The sequence below is a fragment of the Haliaeetus albicilla genome, chromosome 10 (assembly GCF_947461875.1).
Source record: "Haliaeetus albicilla chromosome 10, bHalAlb1.1, whole genome shotgun sequence".
NCBI lineage: Eukaryota > Metazoa > Chordata > Aves > Accipitriformes > Accipitridae > Haliaeetus > Haliaeetus albicilla.
In genome coordinates, this window is record NC_091492.1 from 7485884 (window position 1) to 7505659 (window position 19776).

General features: G+C 40.3%; 1 protein-coding gene across 2 annotated transcripts in view; it reads left to right on the plus strand.

The window, feature by feature from the left end:
• The first annotated feature begins 221 nt into the window (after positions 1 to 221).
• The window catches only part of ADAMTS18 (ADAM metallopeptidase with thrombospondin type 1 motif 18), an 80231-nt gene continuing 60676 nt past the window's right edge, over positions 222 to 19776 (plus strand). The window contains exons 1-3 of one of the 2 annotated variants that reach the window (XM_069793411.1): positions 222 to 555; positions 706 to 784; positions 2655 to 2971. In XM_069793411.1, the coding sequence (XP_069649512.1) occupies positions 733 to 784; positions 2655 to 2971 (369 nt within the window). In that variant the 5' untranslated portion in view covers positions 222 to 555; positions 706 to 732. The remainder of the gene's footprint in view (positions 556 to 705; positions 785 to 2654; positions 2972 to 19776) is intronic. The other variant, XM_069793410.1, reaches the window with a different exon arrangement.

The following is a 19776-nucleotide window of genomic DNA, read 5'->3' on the forward strand; positions in this document are numbered from 1 at the left end:
GGACCCGCAAGCCACCCCCTTTCCCAGGTGCCTCCCCGCCTGCGCCCGCGAGTCCCGGCCCCGGCCCCGGCCCGGCCCCGCCGCCTCCCCATTGGTCCCGCCCGCCCGCCCGCTCGCTCGCTCGCTCGCTCGCTCCTCCGCTCCGCGTCGCCCCCCGGGCGGCGGCCGCGCCGAGACGCGGCGCCGGAGGCAGCGCTGCCCCGCGGCGGCGGCGGCGGCGGCGGCTTAAAGGGTGCGCGCCGGGGGCGGCGGCGGCGGCGGCGGCGGCGAGGGCGCGCTCACCTGGGCGCCGCTCCATGGGCTCCGCCGCCGCGCACGGCGGGGGCGCGGCGCTGCGAGCCGGCCGCCGGAGCTGCTGCGGGGCAGAGCCCAGGTGACCATGCGGGGGATCCGGGCTCGCCCGCCGCACGCTTCGGGGAGCAGGTAGCACGCCAGGTGCACGGCGGAACATGGACTGTCTCCTGCTTGTCGTCTGGACTTTACCTGTTGCGATTCTCAGCGGCAGCTCCATGCAATTCCCGACTCTCCCGTGGCTTGGAAGCACTGTAAAGGCAGGTCGAGAGCACTTTCTTTCGCAGTCGCCTAGTGTACTTTCATACCAGGTTACTGCACAGTTTCTGGTGCCTTGTCTTTCTGCCTTCCCTTGTCAAGTAAATCTCGCCCAATACTCCTTTTCTTTCTTTTTTTTTTTTTTTTCTCTTGCAGACCCTTCAGCTGTGCTGCCTCTGTTGCATGTCTCATGCAGCAACTTTAACCAGTGACAGCATCAGTGAATTGAATCATGGTTTGTATAGCTCTTTCTGTGTCTGTGTGTATGAACATTTGCATGGATGCTTTTTTTGGTGGACTGAGCATTTAAAGGGAAGAAGCCACAGTGTTCGGGGAACATAAAGCAAAAGCAAGTTGGCTGCTGTAAAATAGCTAACCGTGGGCAGAGATTAACTTGTTAAGCCCTGTGTGCAAAAGCTAAAAGGAACAATATGTAACAGCAAAGCGAATGAATGAGATGGTAAAAACATCCACATTTACATGTGCGATTAGAAAGATGAATGCGCATGTAGCCCCAACAACAAAACCTCATGTGTCTGTTATGGAAGCAATGAGACAAAGGTAATGAAAAGATTTGGGTGGGAGAGCGGAAGAAGCCGTGCAATGCAGGCTAAGGGAAAACAAACCTGGAGAGAAAGGACTTGTGTGAGTGAGAGCTCAGGAGCTGTTTGTTCCCAGGTTGCAGAGACTAACACTTAGATGCTGATGACTTTGGGAAGTTTGAAGTGCAGTATATGCTTTTTATTGGGTGCGAGTGGAAACAAAGTACAATAGAGAACCACACCAGGGTGCAGAAAGGAAAACCCTCTTGCACCCTATCATCTGCTCACTGGGGGATTCCCTCTCTCAAGCAGCTGCTTGCATTTTTTGGCCACCAGCCTGCTTAGCGTCCTCAGCTTCTGCCGTTGATTAACACCGCTCAAGGAAAGTGAAAGTTCTTGAGGTATTGGTTCCACTGTCTAAGGAAAAACAACCTATCACTGGTTATGTTTTCAGCTTACTGTGTGTCCAATAAAGTCTATTTGGGCAAAGAGATTGATAGTTTTTGCAACATCTGTTACAACACAAGAAGGAGGGGGTTTTCTTCTTTTTTAATGGTGTTATTTCAATTGAGGAAGAGAAATGAATTGTTTTACTGTCAAATGCATGGACATCTTTAAGTATTCACAGAGAAATACAGCTCAAAAATGAAATGGGGTTGGGAAGCAGTGTATTCAGCATAGTTACTCCTATAACCAGGAATAGGCGCAAAGGTCCTAGTTCAGCAAATGGCTAAAATTCAGATCCAGCTTCCAGGATGCAAGTGATCCCTGGATGGCTAGATCAACAGCAATGGTAACGTACTTCAAGCTAGGCACCTGCTTATACAGCTAGCTGAATCATGGTCTCTATTTTTTCCTTTCTTAGGTGGTTGTGAGTAGATCTTAGTCTTCTCCTCACAAATAGTTTTGTAATTTTTCACATATTTTATCCAAAACAGTAAACTTCTTTGACATGCAATTAGCAATGGCTGACTAAAGGTTATTAGGTAGGATGTAATCTCTTTTTGCTGAAGGTCAGTTACAATTTGAAACCCAGTCTAATCAAGTCACTACAAAGAGATGAGGTCTCACTCAGTTAAGGCATTAATAAATTAATCCTTTAATCCATTTGAACAAGTGGTACAGTTCTGCAAAGTCTCAGTCATGCCTACCCCTACAGTGATATAACATTTGCTGCATTCTTAGGGAAGGAAAAAAAACTCTCAAACCAGAGCAGCCTTCACATTTGACAGCAATTAATACAAGGGGAGGGGAAAATCTACAGATCTGCTGGTGATGACAAATGTCTTCAGAAGAGCGATTGTGGGAATGTTCACAGCTATGCTAGTTAGTCTGTACCTCTCAGTAGGGCAGAAAGGAAACAAACACAGTTTGAGAGCCTGTGTGACTTACAGGGGTGAATTTATGCAGTCAAGACTATACACACATAGCCTGCAGAGCTTTCAGGCCATTCCCTGAATGAGGGAATGCTTCATGCCACAGTGAAAGCCTGGTGCTTACCGAGTTAGAATGACGCTTACTTGTTGGATACAAAAGCTGATGGCTAACTTTTTATCATTACAGATTATGTATTTGTGACACCTGTCAAAGTGGATTCCAGTGGATCGTACATTTCACATGATGTTTTGCACAGTACTAGGAGAAAGAGATCAACTCAGAGTTCAAAGAGTTCCTTGCACTACAAATTTTCAGCATTTGGACAGGAACTTCACTTAGAACTTAAACCTTCAACCATTTTAAGCAACAGTTTTATTGTCCAGGTACTTGGGAAAGATGGAGTCTCAAATTCTCAGGAACATGAAATTGAGCAGTGTTTCTACCAGGGATTTATAAGGAATGATAGCACCTCTTCAGTAGCAATATCTACATGTGTAGGCTTGGTAAGTGTTTATTTAAAACAAATCAGCATTAAAAGTATTTTCATACATGGAATAGTAGCTGAAGGTATGTATTTTGTATAATATTCAGGATACTATACACCATTTGGTGATTTTCGTAATACCACTAGTTGCTATTGCATTTAACAGAAGAGGTTTAATTATAGCCAATGAACTACATCACACCCTTTGTATTTTTTTGATCACAGTCTTTCAGAAAAAAAAAACCAGAAGACTAGCTGATAGTCCTAGTAATTATCCCACAGCAATTTTCTTTTGTTATGGTTTGTGATATTTTATACTTTTTTGCTTGCTCTTAAGTAAATGCTCTTCCCGCCTTTGTGAACTACAATGAATAAAGAAAAAAAAAATCAATCCATAAGCTTGTGGGAAAAAAATATTATACCTAAGTTTGTCAACTGCTTTAAGGAAGGGTGAATTTCCTAGCTCAGCAGGAGTTATGAACCAATTTCCCTTTGTTTCCTTTGACATTTCCAGCCTTATCTGGGTTTATAAGTCTTGATTAGTTGATCTCTTATGAATGTGTTAAATATCATCATTGCATATTTTCCATTTATAGCTGTCATCCAAGTTTATGAAAAATTATTACTCACAAATTATTTTTTCAAAATACATTTGACAGTGCTCATTGCCTGCAGAGAAGTCTTTACTGATGTAATTCAGAAGAATCATCTACAGAATTAATAGTTACTGATGTTTTTTAGGCTTAAGGCCTTGCACTTGCAAAGCAATCTCCTATGGATGCGGATTAAAGCAGTGACATTTAGGTATATGAAGCTATTTGTATGCTTTGTGGTTGACTAAGGTCCAGAGGATATGTTGGGTCACCCTCTAGAAATCTGTTTTGCAAAGGTACTTGTCCATAAGGGCTATTAAACTGTGTGACTGGACCAAAAAAGGAGCACTTGAGACACCCAGTGTTTCTTTTGAAATAGTAATCAGTGACTTCAGAAGAGGGTGGCTCATTAGGAAGAGCTGTTGAATACTGATAACTGGTTGAAGTAGTCTGGATTGTATTTTCAATGCTCTACTTTTTTTCACAGCAAGTTAGAGGAATTAGTATCTTACAGTTCATTTGAACAGTTGCAAACGTCAGCAGGTGTCAGAAACTGGAATGAAGCTTTCTTTTGTGTTTTTTTTTTAAGTTGTGCTTGTAATGCTGAACTGTTAATATTGGATGTGCTTCATTGTTTCTGTGGAAGCTTCATTTTCACAACTGCTAGCTTTTACCATATTTATTCAGAAAAAAAATGTTTTCACTTACTGCAGTGTTTGTCTTTTCCTCTAAGAGAAGTGCTCTACCTACACACAACAGTTACGGTTTGGGTGATCTCCCCTGTTTGGTCACATTTTGTTTTTTAGCATGCTTTATGAGCTAAGTGAAGCTGGGCTTGTCAAGTCTTGTCTGGAGAAGGAAGGTTCAAATCTGCCTCAGGTCATAGAGAAACAGAATGTGGTGATCTTAACTGAGACTGAAATGGATCTTTTACCACTGTCTCGACATAGAGATTGTTATGACTGGCAAGCTTCACTTAGAAAAGATCCAGAAACTGATCAAAAGAGAATAAATATTGTGGCATGAACAAATTTATTATGCAGAACCTTTTTCAGTACCTAGATCATCACCAATTAGAATCTCTCTCTTTCTTTAATCAGTTCCAAGGTTCAATAGATTTCACCTTAAAATGTTGTTTTAAACTGGTAAATGAAGTAAACCTTTACTTATAATAATCTCTGCAGAGTAGGTATCACAAATAAATTATATTTGTTCCTTTCTCCCTATCTATTTATTTCAGTGCACCTAATGAATCCCAGGCAAATTATCAGCAGGATTCTTAGTCTCTCAGTTTGCAAGGCTGCCTTCTTAAAAATGTGTCATCAGCTGTCTGTAACAGCAACCACGTCATTTTTTACTGTGATCCAAATTCAGTAATCATATGTTAAGTCTGGACGCTGTGCTCTGATCAAGAGAACCTTGTGAATAGCTTCTATATCCTCTTTGCACCAACTACTTTTGTCACTTGGTTGCCCTTCTTTCCTATTTGCTTTGTTCACTGCAATTAAACCGAAAGTGGTGTTTCTTCTATATGGTTGGTAGCACTAATCTTTCCATTGTTCCTTTCATTAGCAATAGCTTCTCTACAATAAAACTGCAGTGACCCATTCTTTCAAGCCTGGAACACCACAATGTGATGTGGAAGCAATTGCATTTCAATAGACTACAGGGACTCTTTGATCTAATTTTTTGGATGACCTAGAGTATTCAGTCATTCAGCTGTCTGTTACCTGCCATTGCCTGCAGAGTAGACATTTGAGAGAGTCTATACGAAATGGTTTGTTAGGCAGGATGACCTTAACTTAACACTGGAAAGGAGCAAGAATTTGTTGCTTTGGTATAGATCTATTAAGAGATGTGTGTATCTTAAGTTTTAATAGCTTAGTTGACAGTAAGGCCCCACATTTTTATGCTGATTTGTTGATTTGAGACCAAATGTTTCCATCAGTCAAGACAATTTTCTTGATGTGTCAGAAGGCAAAACTGGAGCTATGCTCTTTATCTGAGTAAGTACTCTAATACATTAAGTTGGCATTTTAGGAGAATGTGTGCAAGTTTACTAGGAGTACTGTCTCTTGTCTTTTCATCATCACAGTGTTTAGGTGCTTTGATTTTCAAAAGGAAACTTTCTTTTTTCTGTCTTCTGACCTTTTCTGCTTCAGTCAGTATCCTTTACTTGCTGGAGTATCTGTTATGCAGCAAGAAAGCTGTGATTTTTTAATTTTTTTTAAAATGAAATTAACTTGTATACAAGAAATCTTGTTTAGATCTTCCTAAGTGTCTGCTTCACCATCAGGCATTGAGTAGCAGCATCACACTCAGTGATAAAAGATTATGAGAGATTTATTAAAATTCAGGCTTATGTTGTATATCACACAGACTTGCTCAGTCATTTTATCAAAAATGCTCAAAAGATGGATGTACTTTGTACACCTTCAGAAAAATGTCTTCTGGACTATCTGTGAAGAATATGATACATTCCCTCCAAAGAAGTTGTGATAATTTTTCTCATTTTCCTATATTTTGTTAATACATTCACACTCTCAGGGGTGGTTTTTTTTTAACGCTTACAACTTTGGATCAATAAGTTCACTTATGTTAGTAAATACAAAACTAGTTTCTCTCTTTGGCATCATCTTAATGTGGCCCAAATAGAAATTAATGCAAAATTTCAACTCCTTTCTCCATTGGTATTCATTGTTATTTTTAATAAAATTCTTCTGTTACTCCAGCATGACTTCTGGGAATTTCCTTCAATCCCTTGTACTCTCCCAATTGATATATCCAGGCCATGGCTTTTCTTCCTGCTTCATCCTCTGTTTACGTTCTCCAATTCAAATTCTTCATTCTTCCCAAATTCAATTTTTTTCCAAACTCCTGACCTGAGCTAATTCTTACTTATTCTAATTATATGTTTTATTACTATTATTATTTAGTAATATATTATTACCTATAATTGCCTTTAGCTATCTAATTGGGAGGCAGACTATGGAAATCCACAGAATGCAGGAGGTTTTCAGTTTTTCTGAAGGAGGCAGTGCTGGCCACTGTTCGAATAAGAAGTTGGTTTTTAGGACTTACTCACTGTAGCCATATCTGTATTCCTACCTCATTCCTCTTGCCCCCTTGCCCATTCTCATCCACATGTTGTGCTATCCCATCTGCATTAAAAATAGATATCTGTTGTAGGTTCACCATCTTTGACTCCACTTTCATGATGACATTGTCTCTAAAAGCCTTACTACTGTCTTCCTAGTCTGTGTATAAACTGTGTTGTTTGTCTCTCTTTATATCCTAGTTTTTGTCTCCTTTCTGTCTCCCTACGTTAGGTCTATGTATACATAATCTCTTGTATAAAGTGAGTTGTTTGCAGTCACACAGTAAATCAGGGCAGAATACAAGAGAACCCCAGAGTTGTCAGTAGTACAGTTGTGTTCTAGAGACATTCTTAAAAGTAATTTATAACTGTGCATTTAGGAGCAGAAGTCACATTCCCCTTGTGGACAAGAACTCTCACCAAGTCAAACAAGTTTACACTATAGTCCAATACACAACGTAGAAAACAGTGAACATAATGAATGAGTAGTTTATTTTATAGCATTTGTGGGGATGTTGCTGCTATTTGGTGGAGAAGCCAGGTGAGGGTATATAGCAAGTACAAAACATATGCACCCAGCGGAAAGAAACATATGTACAACATAAAGGAACTCTCCTGCCATTACATCGCAGAGGAGACACGCATGTGTATTTTGGGTCAGAGAGAACAGTTCAGGTCCTTTAAAACTATGTGATACACAGTTTTATTGTTCAGGCCAAATTCAGCCCTAAGCAAACGCACTAGCATGGAGGCCTGAGAGACTGCACCTGCTTACGCTGGAGGTGAATGTGGGCCATTCTCTCCCTTTTATTTATGTACCTCAATTAGAAGAGTGGAGTCAGCTTCATGCACTAGCTAGTGCCCTCCTTTGTTTTTGCTAAGATGTGATTGAATCTTTCATTATAAGGGGCCTCTTTCTCTTGTCTCAAGTTCTGTTATGTTTGTTAGTGTCTAGTCAAGGGAAGAGAAAGAGGAGGGAAGGATGAATCATGTTACACTCACCGAGCTGTCAGAGGAGTCTACGACTGGAGAGAGGGTTAGATGTAGCACTGAGAGATAAACAGGAGATGTATTAATTCAATGGAAGTTGTGTGTGCATGTCTGAGGGCAGGACTTTGCTCAAAGTATCAAAGAAGCCACAAAATTAAAGCTTCTTAATGCAGTCTGGCCACCTAAGAGGCAGGCAGGCGAGGCAACTCATGTACCCATTCTTTGTAGTCATTTAATTGCACCCTGTATTAGCATTATTTAAGTTCATGCTAACAACAGCCTCTTATTCCTAGAGCTCACGCTTTAAGTCCAATTAAATATGTTGAGACAAATCCCAAGGTTCTTACGCAGACAAACTCCCATCAAAATCAGTGAGCCAGACTGCTGGTAAAAGTACAAAATAATTGCTGTTCACAATGAGGTTCCTTTAGAAACTTACAGCTGTAAAAATAGGACAAAATTTGGCCCAGTGGGACCTTGAAGATAAACTAAGTACAGAGCTGGTGATTTGACTCATTCTCAAAACTATTTTGGTCCATCCAGAAGCCAATATACAAATCCTATATCTTCTGCCATTATAGCAGCACAACATGAACAGCATCTGGCATATGAGTTCTTTGACTTTCTTTATATTCACACACCATTACATCTCCATCCTTTATAAAACACAAACTGTGTTACAGGTTCATCATTTTGCCCACTGTTTTGATGGACATTTTGCCATTATTCACTCAATAATATGGTAAAGATGAAAATAAGAAAACCCTTTAAAGGAAAATGAGGTGACAATGGGAAAAAGCCATATTCTTGAAGATATTTTAAATTATACTAGACAAATACCAGACACTGTTTCTGGTCTCAGCATTGAATTGACTGCTGATGGGGAATGAATTGTGTTATTAGATTATTGATTGCCCTTCTCCATATCTGTCTGATAAGCTTTCTGTTTAACTCTGGCTTTAGCTCTACAAGACAAAGATAGTGTTATCCCAGGCATTTTGACCCTACTGATTCCTGATGGGTAAGAAATGGAATTGAAGAGAGTTAATGATGGAGAAATAATCTGCCTCTGCTGGACAGGAAAAGTACCAGAGGTTACATTTCTTCCAGGTTTTATATTGAAAAACCTGGAAACCTGGAACATCCATAGAGGACTGTCACTGAGAGCACTTTGGCTCCATCAGCCTGAACACAGTGGGCTGTGGACACAGAACAGCTTGCAAGAGTGCCTACAGGAGCTGGTCCTCTCAGTCATTTTTGCCTGCTCCATTATTGCTCAGCTAGCAGTAAGAGCATGGAAGTTGTTTGTTGGTGTATTTCAGACGAAACTTTAGGCTGTTGTGAGCACTGCTGTTTGTACCCTTAAAGCAGTTCTGGAAACAGGGAGCCCTCCATTTGTACATAGACAGGCAGTTCATCCTGGCCTTTCTTGTTAAGCAGCAGTCTTACCATAACTTCTAAAGAAATTAGTAGACTCTAGCTATACTTGAAACATCAGCATTTTTCTTGCTGTAGCAAAGTCTTTCCACAAAGCTTAGTTCCCACACTTTCCCTAGTCCATTAAAGAAAAGCTTATAGTCAAATGCTCATAAGGGTCAGGGGAGGGTGACCTGTCTGCACAGACTTGACCTCTTCATAACAGGATGTCTTTGATGTAAATGAGGATTTTTATTTTAAGCGCCACTATTTTCATTTGGATCATACCATCTCTGCTGCCGAGAGGCAACATATTCTCTTCTGCACAGCTGTGAGCTGCTGAACATCTAAAATATTTCTCTTTTTCGAGGCAGATTCTAGTAACTAATACCAGCTTTCAGTCACTAATAATTAACCCAAACAACGTTTTATTTCTGTCTTTTTCCTCTTCTTCCTCCACTTCAGAAGTGTTTGAGGAAGATACCAGGCTTGCAGACCTGGCGTGTAAAGGCTTTTGTTTACCCAAAACACAATGACAGTCTGTGAAACTGTAGTTGAAGTCCAACTCAAGCAGCCCACTCCTAGAGCTCTGTACCTGACACATAGCAGTAGAGCGGAAAGCACAGGAGTATCTTGGTTGTGCCCTGGCCCTGCTGCACAGTCCACTTAATTTGAGCAAACAGTGGTATCAAAACTGTTCTTAAACATTTTTTTTCCCCCAAGCTTACTTCCTCCTTAGCCTCTCTGCAAAACCAGTGCCCTGATTATGATGACAGCTTTGTGATTTGCACACTTGTACTCAGTTGGGAACTTGACTTTGATTCAACGTAGGCTGCCCAGTCATAACCGGTCTGGATGGTCACTGGGAGTTTGTTACCAGCTACATAAGCCCCTTAGTCATTTTGGCACCTACAGTTTTTGTTTGTCACAGTTGCGTTTAAGTCTACAAGATATTTAAGATAATGTTTACTAATTTGCAACTTTTTAGGGAAGGGTTTGCGTTTCTGTGGCACAGCACGTCCCATACTCTTTGAAAGAGATGGTAGATTGTCCAGTACTGCAAACAGTGAGAGAAGGATGGAGGTCTAAAAACTGTTTTTGATATCTGTGGTTTTGAAATTTGCAGTCCATGGATGGGGACATGATAAAAGCTGGGGCAACGCTAGACAAAGGCACCCAGAGCTGTGATGCCAATAATATATCGGTCAATTCTTTAAGACAATTTCAGAGCTATTTGCATCTGATTTTGTTCTCTCCTGAGCATGAGTAATGTTGTTGACTTACAGATATATTGCTCTCGAGGGATTTTCTAGAAAATACCTGCTTTCTCTTTTTGGAAGTTGCAGAGTCCAGTGATAACCTGACAGCAGCCCCACTACAGTCAGCAGCCTTCTTAGTCATTAGAAGTACTTCCTCTGACGTGACTCCTGACCACATACAGAAGCTGTTAGCTGTTAGCTGTTACATAACTCTGTAATGGTCTTCTCTCAGTGAGCTGGCAGGAGAGGGGTTAAATTTAGTTATGTCTGCAGTGAGACTTAGCAGTGGACCTACAGTGAGTTTTATCAGCTGAAACTCAGACTTCAGTATCTTTTTTACTCAAAACCACTCATTTTGTGTTAGGAAGGTTTTGACTAGCCCTTAAATGGTATCTGAATTGAATTTTAATGGATAATTACATTACAAACAAGGTTTTCCTCTGTCTTTTTGATCATGTCAGTGGGAGCAGAAATGTTGGTTCTTTCTTGCCTTTTCTTATCCCGTTGTAATCCCAATTCTGTTGCTGCAGGTCTACCATAAATTACAGTATGCTAAAGGAATTTCCTATTGATTTGCTTTGACAGTGATTTGACCAGCTATGTGAATAGCTGATGGAAGCAGAACTTATCTTTGGTTCAGACAGTAGAGCATTGACTAAAGCTTCGAGGTAAACATTTACAGAAGAAACCTGAAATCATAATGCCTTGCAGCTCAGCAGAATTTACAAACATGTATTAATTAAGCTTCAGTACTGGCTTTACTGTGTGTTAGATGAGAACAGCATCCTGGCTCATAATAGGTTGACATCAGTAACCTTTTATTGTTTATCATGCTCGGAAGTCACTAAGAATGAGGGTGAAGAAATGTCAAATAATCAGGTCATATGCAAGTGAATGAGTCTTGATGGTTGAAGCGCAGTACCGTGGGAACCATTATTGTCCAGAGTAATTTCTGGAACGTGAAAGTTAATTTCTTTTTTACAATGTTAGTTCATAAGCTAGGGAAATCTACAAACAAGTTGTACAGTCAGATGAATGTCCTTTTTCTGAATCTCATATGTGGCTGCCCAGCTAGTTCCTGCCAAAAAGTAGTAAAAGAAAAAAGTCTGATGACAAAGATAATAGGTCTTGAAGTTATTCTTACTGGAATAACAAGGCCCAGCACAAACCTGCTTAATAGAAGAGGAAGCTGAGGCAATAAAGTGATATTTACTTGCACAGACAATAGGGCGTTGCCTTTTCACTCTTCTGTGGCATTAGCATTTCTAGCTGCCCCACTATGTACACAGCACACTCATGGCTTTATTCTTTGAGGACTGGATTCTTGCTGTTCACAGCGGGATCACTTGAATGCTTGTGCCTGCCTGCCTAATATATGTTAATTGAAGGACTTTTGTGTCTCAACATCTTTATTAATATTAATGGCATGAGATTTTTAATGGACCTATACAAAATATGCTTGACCTAGCTTGAGCCCTCACTTTTGTTTTTATACTCTGCAGCACAGTGTGGCTTCCAACTAATTTAAGAATGTAATATTATATTCTGTGGCAGAATACACAAACTAACAAAACAGATTACTCTTCAGATCTGCAGTTTCTTTACCATGAGATATAGAATTTATATAACACCAGAATATGATTAGGTTTTTTTAAATCATGAAATTAAAAGCAGATTTGCTTTTTTTTTCATGCAAATTATCACACTTCAGTGAAAAGAGTGAGCATTTAAAAATAATTCTATCTTGAGCAGGCTTGTCTTATGCCACACACTCATTCCTTTTTTAGGAAGAAGTCATCAAAACAGTAAGTCTTAAAATTAGGCTAGACTGAACCTCAAGAAATACTTCAAGTTAATATTGTAATTAAAGTATAAGCTGGTCATGGTAAGGGATAGGTATAAATGCTATAAGACAGTCCTGGAGAAGAAAGTTTAAATTTTTCTAAAAATGTGGCTACCCAGTTTCACTTGTTATTAACATTTGACAGAAAGTTATGCTATTTGTTTTGTTAGATGCAAGTATAAATTAAAGATTAAGATACTGATCTTGGCCTAGGGCCAAGATGAATTTTTTTGCAGCCCACTGTGGACAAGAAAAATGCTTCTGTCACTTTTCCCCTTTTTTGCTACTTTTTCTGAAAAAGGATCATTCCTTATAGTCTGCTCTGTGTTACATTGTTTGCAATAGATGTCTATGAAATCACTGTAGAGACCAGTCTACCACAACAGTATCTCCAGCCTCCAGTTTTTTTTCTCTGTTTGCTGGCTTCTCTTCATGCTAGAAGCCATGCTGAAGGCCATATGGCTATTTTCTGCACTCCTAGCATCATGTACTGATGGTCAGATTGTTAACCTGCCTCTAGCAGCAAAAGCTTGAGCAAAGGGGCGGAAGAAGAACAATTTCCAGGCTGAGACACAAGTGAGCAGCTGATGTCTACTGATTCCTGCAGCACAGTATCTTCCACTTTCATAGACAGGTATTTGCTGGTTTATGGGCTTCACCTAAAGCTTGTAGTGAGTAAAAAGTTTTATGCTGACTGCTTTGGATCAGAACCTGGCCTCGGGAGAGTTTTGTTTTCTTCCTCTCTACATCATCTTGGCCCTTGAGTCAAGATACACACCATTTCTTTGGGAAACATTACTACAATTACAATTTGATTTAGAAAGACATTTTGCAAATGGAAGGTACCACTGGCTCATCAAGAAAGTGAAACATATCCATTTCTACTGGCAGACCCCAAAACATATCTTGTAAATAATCCAAAGTGGTGCTGTATAATCAGATTTCACTGAATCAGAAGTGAGATGGAGGAAAACGGCCTACTTGCAGGGCAAAGAAACCCATCTGCGGACTGAGCTTATGCTGTTCTCATGGACCACTTGGACTAGTAACAGCCAGGAGTGAAATGAGGGAGGAGTTCAGGCAGTTTCCCAGAGAACCAGCTGCTGCTACTGCTGCTAGAAGATGCACTGAAATGCTTGGTGTCTGGTGCTTGCACTTGCCAGATACATTTCAGTGTACTAATGCCCAGTGTTTTCATTCTGCTATGCTGCCAGAGTATTACAACAATGACGGAGTAAAGGAAGCACAATAGCCACCAAAAAATATGAAGTCAAGAGTAAATGTAAAGAGGTTACTTGCCCTAATCCCAGTCAGGTCCTGATAAAGTCAAGCCTGGCATTGGGAGTAAAAGAGGCAAGTAGCGTTTGAGCCTTGTTTACCTTATTAGACAGGAGATGGACTTCACAGTTTTTGATCTACAAAAATGTGCAAGGGTATTATCACTTGTCATTCTGGGAACACCTGTGGGACGCAAGACCTCATTCATCTGCTCTTGACAAGAGAGCCAAATAATTGTAGAGAGGAGAACATGTAGTCTGTTACAGAAATAGTTAATTGATTCCTCTGATTCCTGTGATTCCTCTGTCTTACCATTGAGTCCTGGGTGGTCATTTTAACTGCCTGAGGCACAGAGAGTCCTGCAGGTCTCACTTAATGAAGACCATCCATGAACCCAAATATGGTGGGAGCCATGACAGAACAGCATACAGTTGGTGCCATGTGTCACTGAACATCAGACTAATGGTAGGGTGACAAAGGCTTGCTTTCTGCATCAGCCTGTGCGACAGATGAAATAATACCAACGAAAGGACAATTTGGACCAAAAGCTGAATCAGAAAGAAAGGCTGATAGATTACCATAGACAGTTGAAACTGGGAACAAAAATGTGCCAGACTTCGGTCTTGGCCTGTGAATATTGCACCAGTTCTATTTACAGGTTCTCAGCTTTTGGGTTATAGTGCCACGAGAAGTTTATTTTTGTTGTCATTTTCCAAACATTTCTTGAAAACTAGCTTTCTGGTGCACAGAATAACACCACGACACTAAATTAATTGGAAATAGCTTGAGGGCTGAGGGAATAGTATATTTTTTTTGTTGTGGCTGTTCACATGATTTATTTAATCATTTTAAAGATTAGTTTGGGAAAGTCAGGAACACGCTCTAATGTGAGAAACAAAACAGAAGGAAATGTTATTCACCCAGAATGAAGGTCTGTCTTCTGCAAACTAGCATTTGTGCATAGCAATGTTCACTCTACCTCCACAGCCCTACTTCTGTGTTAGGTTTAACAGAAGAAGATGTGGAGCATTTCCCCATGGGGCTATGTTTCCTGCTCACCATCAGCCTGCTCTGAATAGTGCCCATGTGCTCCAAAACACCTCCATGGATATGCCACATGCCCTTAATGACAGCTTAGCCTCTGGACCTGACTTTTTGCATTTTACTTGCCAATAATAAAGAAGGTAAATTTATATATATACACACATACATCTCTATACCAATGCACTGAATTGGTGCCAATCCTTTAAACTTGATTTTACAAAGGACAGTGCAATTCAGTGTCCATTGTCTGTGAAATATTAATATATTTGTATTTCTGTAAAGTTGCATGAGGTGATGTTCTTTACAACTGTTATGTCTTCTGCCATTCAATAACTATATTATGTGCTAGCAAAATAGTAATTATCATTTAAATAAACACCTTTGTGTTTCTTCCAGGAAGGGACTTAAATTTTAAAGAGAAGGTTGATGTGATTTGTCTCTGATTTTTGTAGTAAGTGGATGATGGATGTAGGGTTATTGCAAAAACTGATAATGTAGAGGATGTATATCAGTCTTGCATGACTTCTATCATTATATGTTAAAAGAATAAGTCACCCTAAGTCTGTAAATTATCTTATAAAATTTATTTACTCTTGAAAAAAAATCAAATTTATTTTGGATTGGTGAAATTTGTGAGAATTAGTAATAGTATAAATAATTTGAAAAACTATGAAAGTTCAGTGTCCCATTCTAGTCTTTTCGAGGGATTCGGTGGAGGCGTATAAAGAGGAGCCCTGGACAGGCAGTGATCAAATGTGGAATCTTGGGCTGAAACTATTCCAACAGGATGGGGAGTGTAGTTTAAACCCTCTCTTATCTTACCAGCGTTCTTGTGCATGCTAGCTCTCCACAGCAAGATGTTTGATTGATTCATAGCTACTGATGGGCAGTTTAAGATTACAAAGCTTTCAATTTCCTTGTTCCTGACAGATAAAGAGGGTGGGCATTTCCTGATTATATGGTATACATTCAAAATATTTAAGTTCCCTATGGTGCTGTTTGTGACTAATTTACTTCCATAGCACATTAACACTGCTGGTTTTATGCTGTGGGAGGAGTGTATAGTGTAACATGCTGTGAAGAGAGGAAATGTTTCGCAACAAGAGGTCCTTCTGGCTTTTCCTCTGTTTACGTTACCACCTGGAAAGAAGAAAGGTGGAGTAAATGACTGATGATCCAGATGGATTGCACGAACAGTCACATCTTCAGTCATGGCACATTAAGCTGGGCAAATTCACACAGAGAAGTGGCATGATTGCACTTTAACTCCTGGAAGCACATATAATCTTATGTAGGAAAATGTGTAGCCACAAATAGGGCTTGACTACTTTCATGGCAGTAGTCTTTTGGCAGGCAGTGCCCTTTTAGTGGCCACTGAGCAGCCAGATTATTTTGGGGAAAAGTCAGGGATACACTAATGTGAGGTACAGGGGCTTGAGGATTGGCTCTAGCAGAGAAGTTATAATCTGAGAATTATAAATCAGTGGCTGTGCAAGTGACACGGAGCTTCAGAGAGACTCAGAATGGGAGGACCACATTTTTCACTTTTCACGTTCACTTTTCTAATTCTTGCCTATGAAAGTAGGCAAATTATCTCTTGTTTATGGGAGTTTGTGGGCTTTGACGCACTACTTACTTGACTCATACAGCACTTCTCAGCACACCAAGTGTATCCAGATTTCTAAGGGCTCAAGACACAACAGCAGCTAAGCTGCGCAGCACTTCTCTCAAGTTATGCCTGAAGTCCACAGAGAGCAGCCGCTGGCTGCAGTGTGGCATGGAGTGAACTCAAGTCTTCTGTTCTGTGGTGTCAGGACAGAGCAGAGAGCACACTCAGGCCCTAGGACTAGGCACTACATAGGAGATTGAAGTGTCTGTAATTCTCACGGAACTACATAGGAGATTGAAGTGTCTGTAACTCTCACACACTTCCTTGATGCCCCAGAGCCTCTGCGACCTTGACAGCACATTCCTTTTCTTTGAACCTTTTTCTTACCAATGCTTAACTTGACCTTTGCTTAACCTACTGTTCAGTAGATTCATTGCAGAAAGAAGGTCAGGCTGCTTAGGAAATTTTGCCTCCTAAATCTTCTGCTGATTTTTTTTTTAATCATCCTTTTATAACTTTGCAGCATGCTGAGCTGTCAACAAATTCCATATAATTGTATCTCCCTTGACTTTGCTGCATTTTTATTTCAATAAGGAGGCCTATAGTGTTTAACATAGTGGCAACATCTGTGGCAATGATTTCTAAATTTCTTGGACCAATTTAATATAAAGAATATCTCACAGAAAAAGTTGCTTTCAGGCACAACCCTCCCTTTGTCACTTTATCTTTCCTATTTCCTGAGATCTCAGAGATCATCACAGGGTTACTTAGATCTTTGGTGCTCCACAGACTGTATTTTGAGAGCCTAATATCTAAGGTAGTGCACTGAAAACACTACTGTCCAAATGCTTTCATGAAGAAATGCTATTCACTTGCTTGAAAATCATAGCAAATGGTGCTTGCTGACACAGCAATCAAAGCCCTCCCTTCTTGGATTAGTTTCTGCGGGACTCTGTAGAAATGGGAACCTTTACATCCTCTCCTCAGCTGCTTCTGTTCTCATTTCTGATTCTCAGAGATGTATAATAGAACTGATTTCTTCAATGAAAAGATGTAAGTAAATGTCTTTTCATACTTTTCTTAAGACTCATCCGTGCTAAACAGTCACATAATTCACAGGCTTATACTAAAGTCTGCTTATAGTAAAATCAGTGTAACCTTTCATGACCAGTTTAGTTCTGCAGGCCTATTCAGTAAGTACAACTCAAACATGGTTCTGAATATCTGAAAACTGTTGTGTTAACACGCCAAATACTGGTTTAGACTTGTATGTTGTACTCTGACCTTGTCAGTAGACAGGATGTCGGGAGATGTAAATTGATGTATTGGGTTGAAGAATGGATTCACCTCACTTTATGCTGAAAATCTGGACAATATTAAGGTAGTATTACTGTTTCAATTTTAAGACAGTTATGGCATGACGTTTCATTTTGTACCAAACCAGGACCTCTTTGTGGCAGTTTTTTGCATGTCATCATAGTTATTTCTACTGCAGAGATTTCTGTAGTAAGAAAATTGTACTGAAAATTATTTCTCATCAAACTTTCATTTGTAGTAGTATTAAAAACTTTTCTAGTCTGGAACAAATCCACCCAGGTTTCCTGCTTTTAATTTCAGTACAGTTACACCAGCAGAGCAGTTATAGCATGCTCACCTCTGTGCATCATTCCCTTAAAATAGAAACATAGGCTAATTTGTGGGAGAGAGGAGTGTGAATGAGTGTGCACAGTTTTAAAGCAGGACAAGGATTAGTGCAGTATGTCTGAGCAGTGCCGATGGGTAGCATTTGGCTAGAAGCAGGAAAACAAAGAATCTTTGGACCCATGGTACACTTGGCAATATAATATTGCGAAGGCAGGTTTCATGGCTGTAAATGGTGCCTACAAATATGAGGCTTTTTCATGACATGGAATATAGATGTAAGTTACTACATTTATCTTAGCAAATAACTCACTTATTCAAATGCCCATTGTAAACTAAGATTGGGATGCTAAGGACATTTGTATGGTTTGTATGGTTATCTAAATGTTACATGGAGTTGGCATTATACAGGTTTATTAACGTTGTGAAAAACTGAGAAAGTGGTGAGGTCTTCTTTTAACTCAGTGGATCTTTGGGATGATGTCCTGTATTTCAGGTTTAATAGTATGAATTGCGTTCAAGGTGTTACTGATTTGCCATTTCCTGGAAAAAAAATAATGTGATTCAGACACACCTAGGCTGCTGTTCTGTTTCAAAGAGGTGATTACAGCAAAAGAAGCGAAGATGAAATTTATTCTTTCTTGCTTTCACGGTGATGCTAAGTAGTCACACTTTCTCCATAGGCGTGTGAAAAATAGAAAGCATTATAGCAAGGGAATTCCTGGTTATGACCAAACTTATCAACCTTCTCAGACTCCAATGAATGTGCCTGCATATTTCTGGGTCAAATACCATGTAGCGTTGTTGTTCCTGTGAGTGAGGTCACATAGCAGAAGCCCATCCAGTGATGTGCCAAGGGACAGATCATGGGCAGAGCCATGTTTGAGGAATGTGTCTTTGAACAGGGCACTTGCCAGCATGGAGCCCTGCTAAGTGGCATGTACCTAGCTATGCTGTGACCTTCTGTGCTTAGTGCAGCTGGTCACTGGATCACAGCTTAAGCTACTGAGTGACATCCTGAACGCTGTGGCTGCAGCTTATAGTGAGGAAGATGGAGACATTTTTATAGAACAACCCAACTGGGGTCAAATGTAAACCTTCACAAGTCTCTCTTGAGCATTTACTGGGTTGATTACAAAATCCTGCCTATAAAACTAAGAAATAAGGAACAGATAAGTTGAATTGCTGAAGAACTGGGAGTTTAATCCAGATAACTCGGGCGCCAGCCTGACATTCTCACTCTTGGGCCATCTTTGCTTCTTGTTTTCTATTCCCTTAATGGCCTAAGCTCTTTTGTTCCCCTCCCTTTCTCCTTCCCACGTAGATATTTCAACATATGTATATGTCTGTGTATGCGGAATATCAGCAAAGCTGATACTTTGCTCCCTACGGAGTTCCTTGTGACCACTCTCTCATGTAACTAATCCATAGCAATGTATACTCCAACAAGGAAAATTAAAAGGTTGGGAACCACTGACCTAACTTCTTAGTAAGCAATACAGCTGGCAATCAGATGTAACCCGAGCTCCTCGTTACTGGAGCTGCCTGAGCTATTCATAGCAAAGTAAAATTGCTATGGGAATTGAGCTGGATTTATTTTGTTTGAATGCAAATTATCCCAGGTCAGACAGGCTCAGATCTTCTGCCCCCTCAAATTCATTTGCATCAGCTCTGCCAGGCTGAAGCTTTTATCTGGAGGATCTTCGCCGGAGAAAAGTGGGTATGGGTAGTGAACCGCCACTGTCTAGAGCATTTGCCTTGGGGCTTTGATGCAGCCAGTGTAAGTAAGTCACTGTGAAGTCAAGACCTCTGAACAGAGTGAAGGGTCCATCATCAGCTAGCCCTATGTGGTGTCCAAGTGCATTGGGTAAATGTCTCTATTGTCTGCAACTTCAACAGGGTATCTTGTAAGGGAGAGGGAGTCTTTCAGCCTTGTCTGCCACTCTTACTCAATGGTATGAAATGTTCTTCTGAAAGGTCCAGCTGCTAATGTCCCATCATCATAGGAAAAACTGCATTTTCACTAAACGGCCCCCAAGTTTGATTCTAGTACA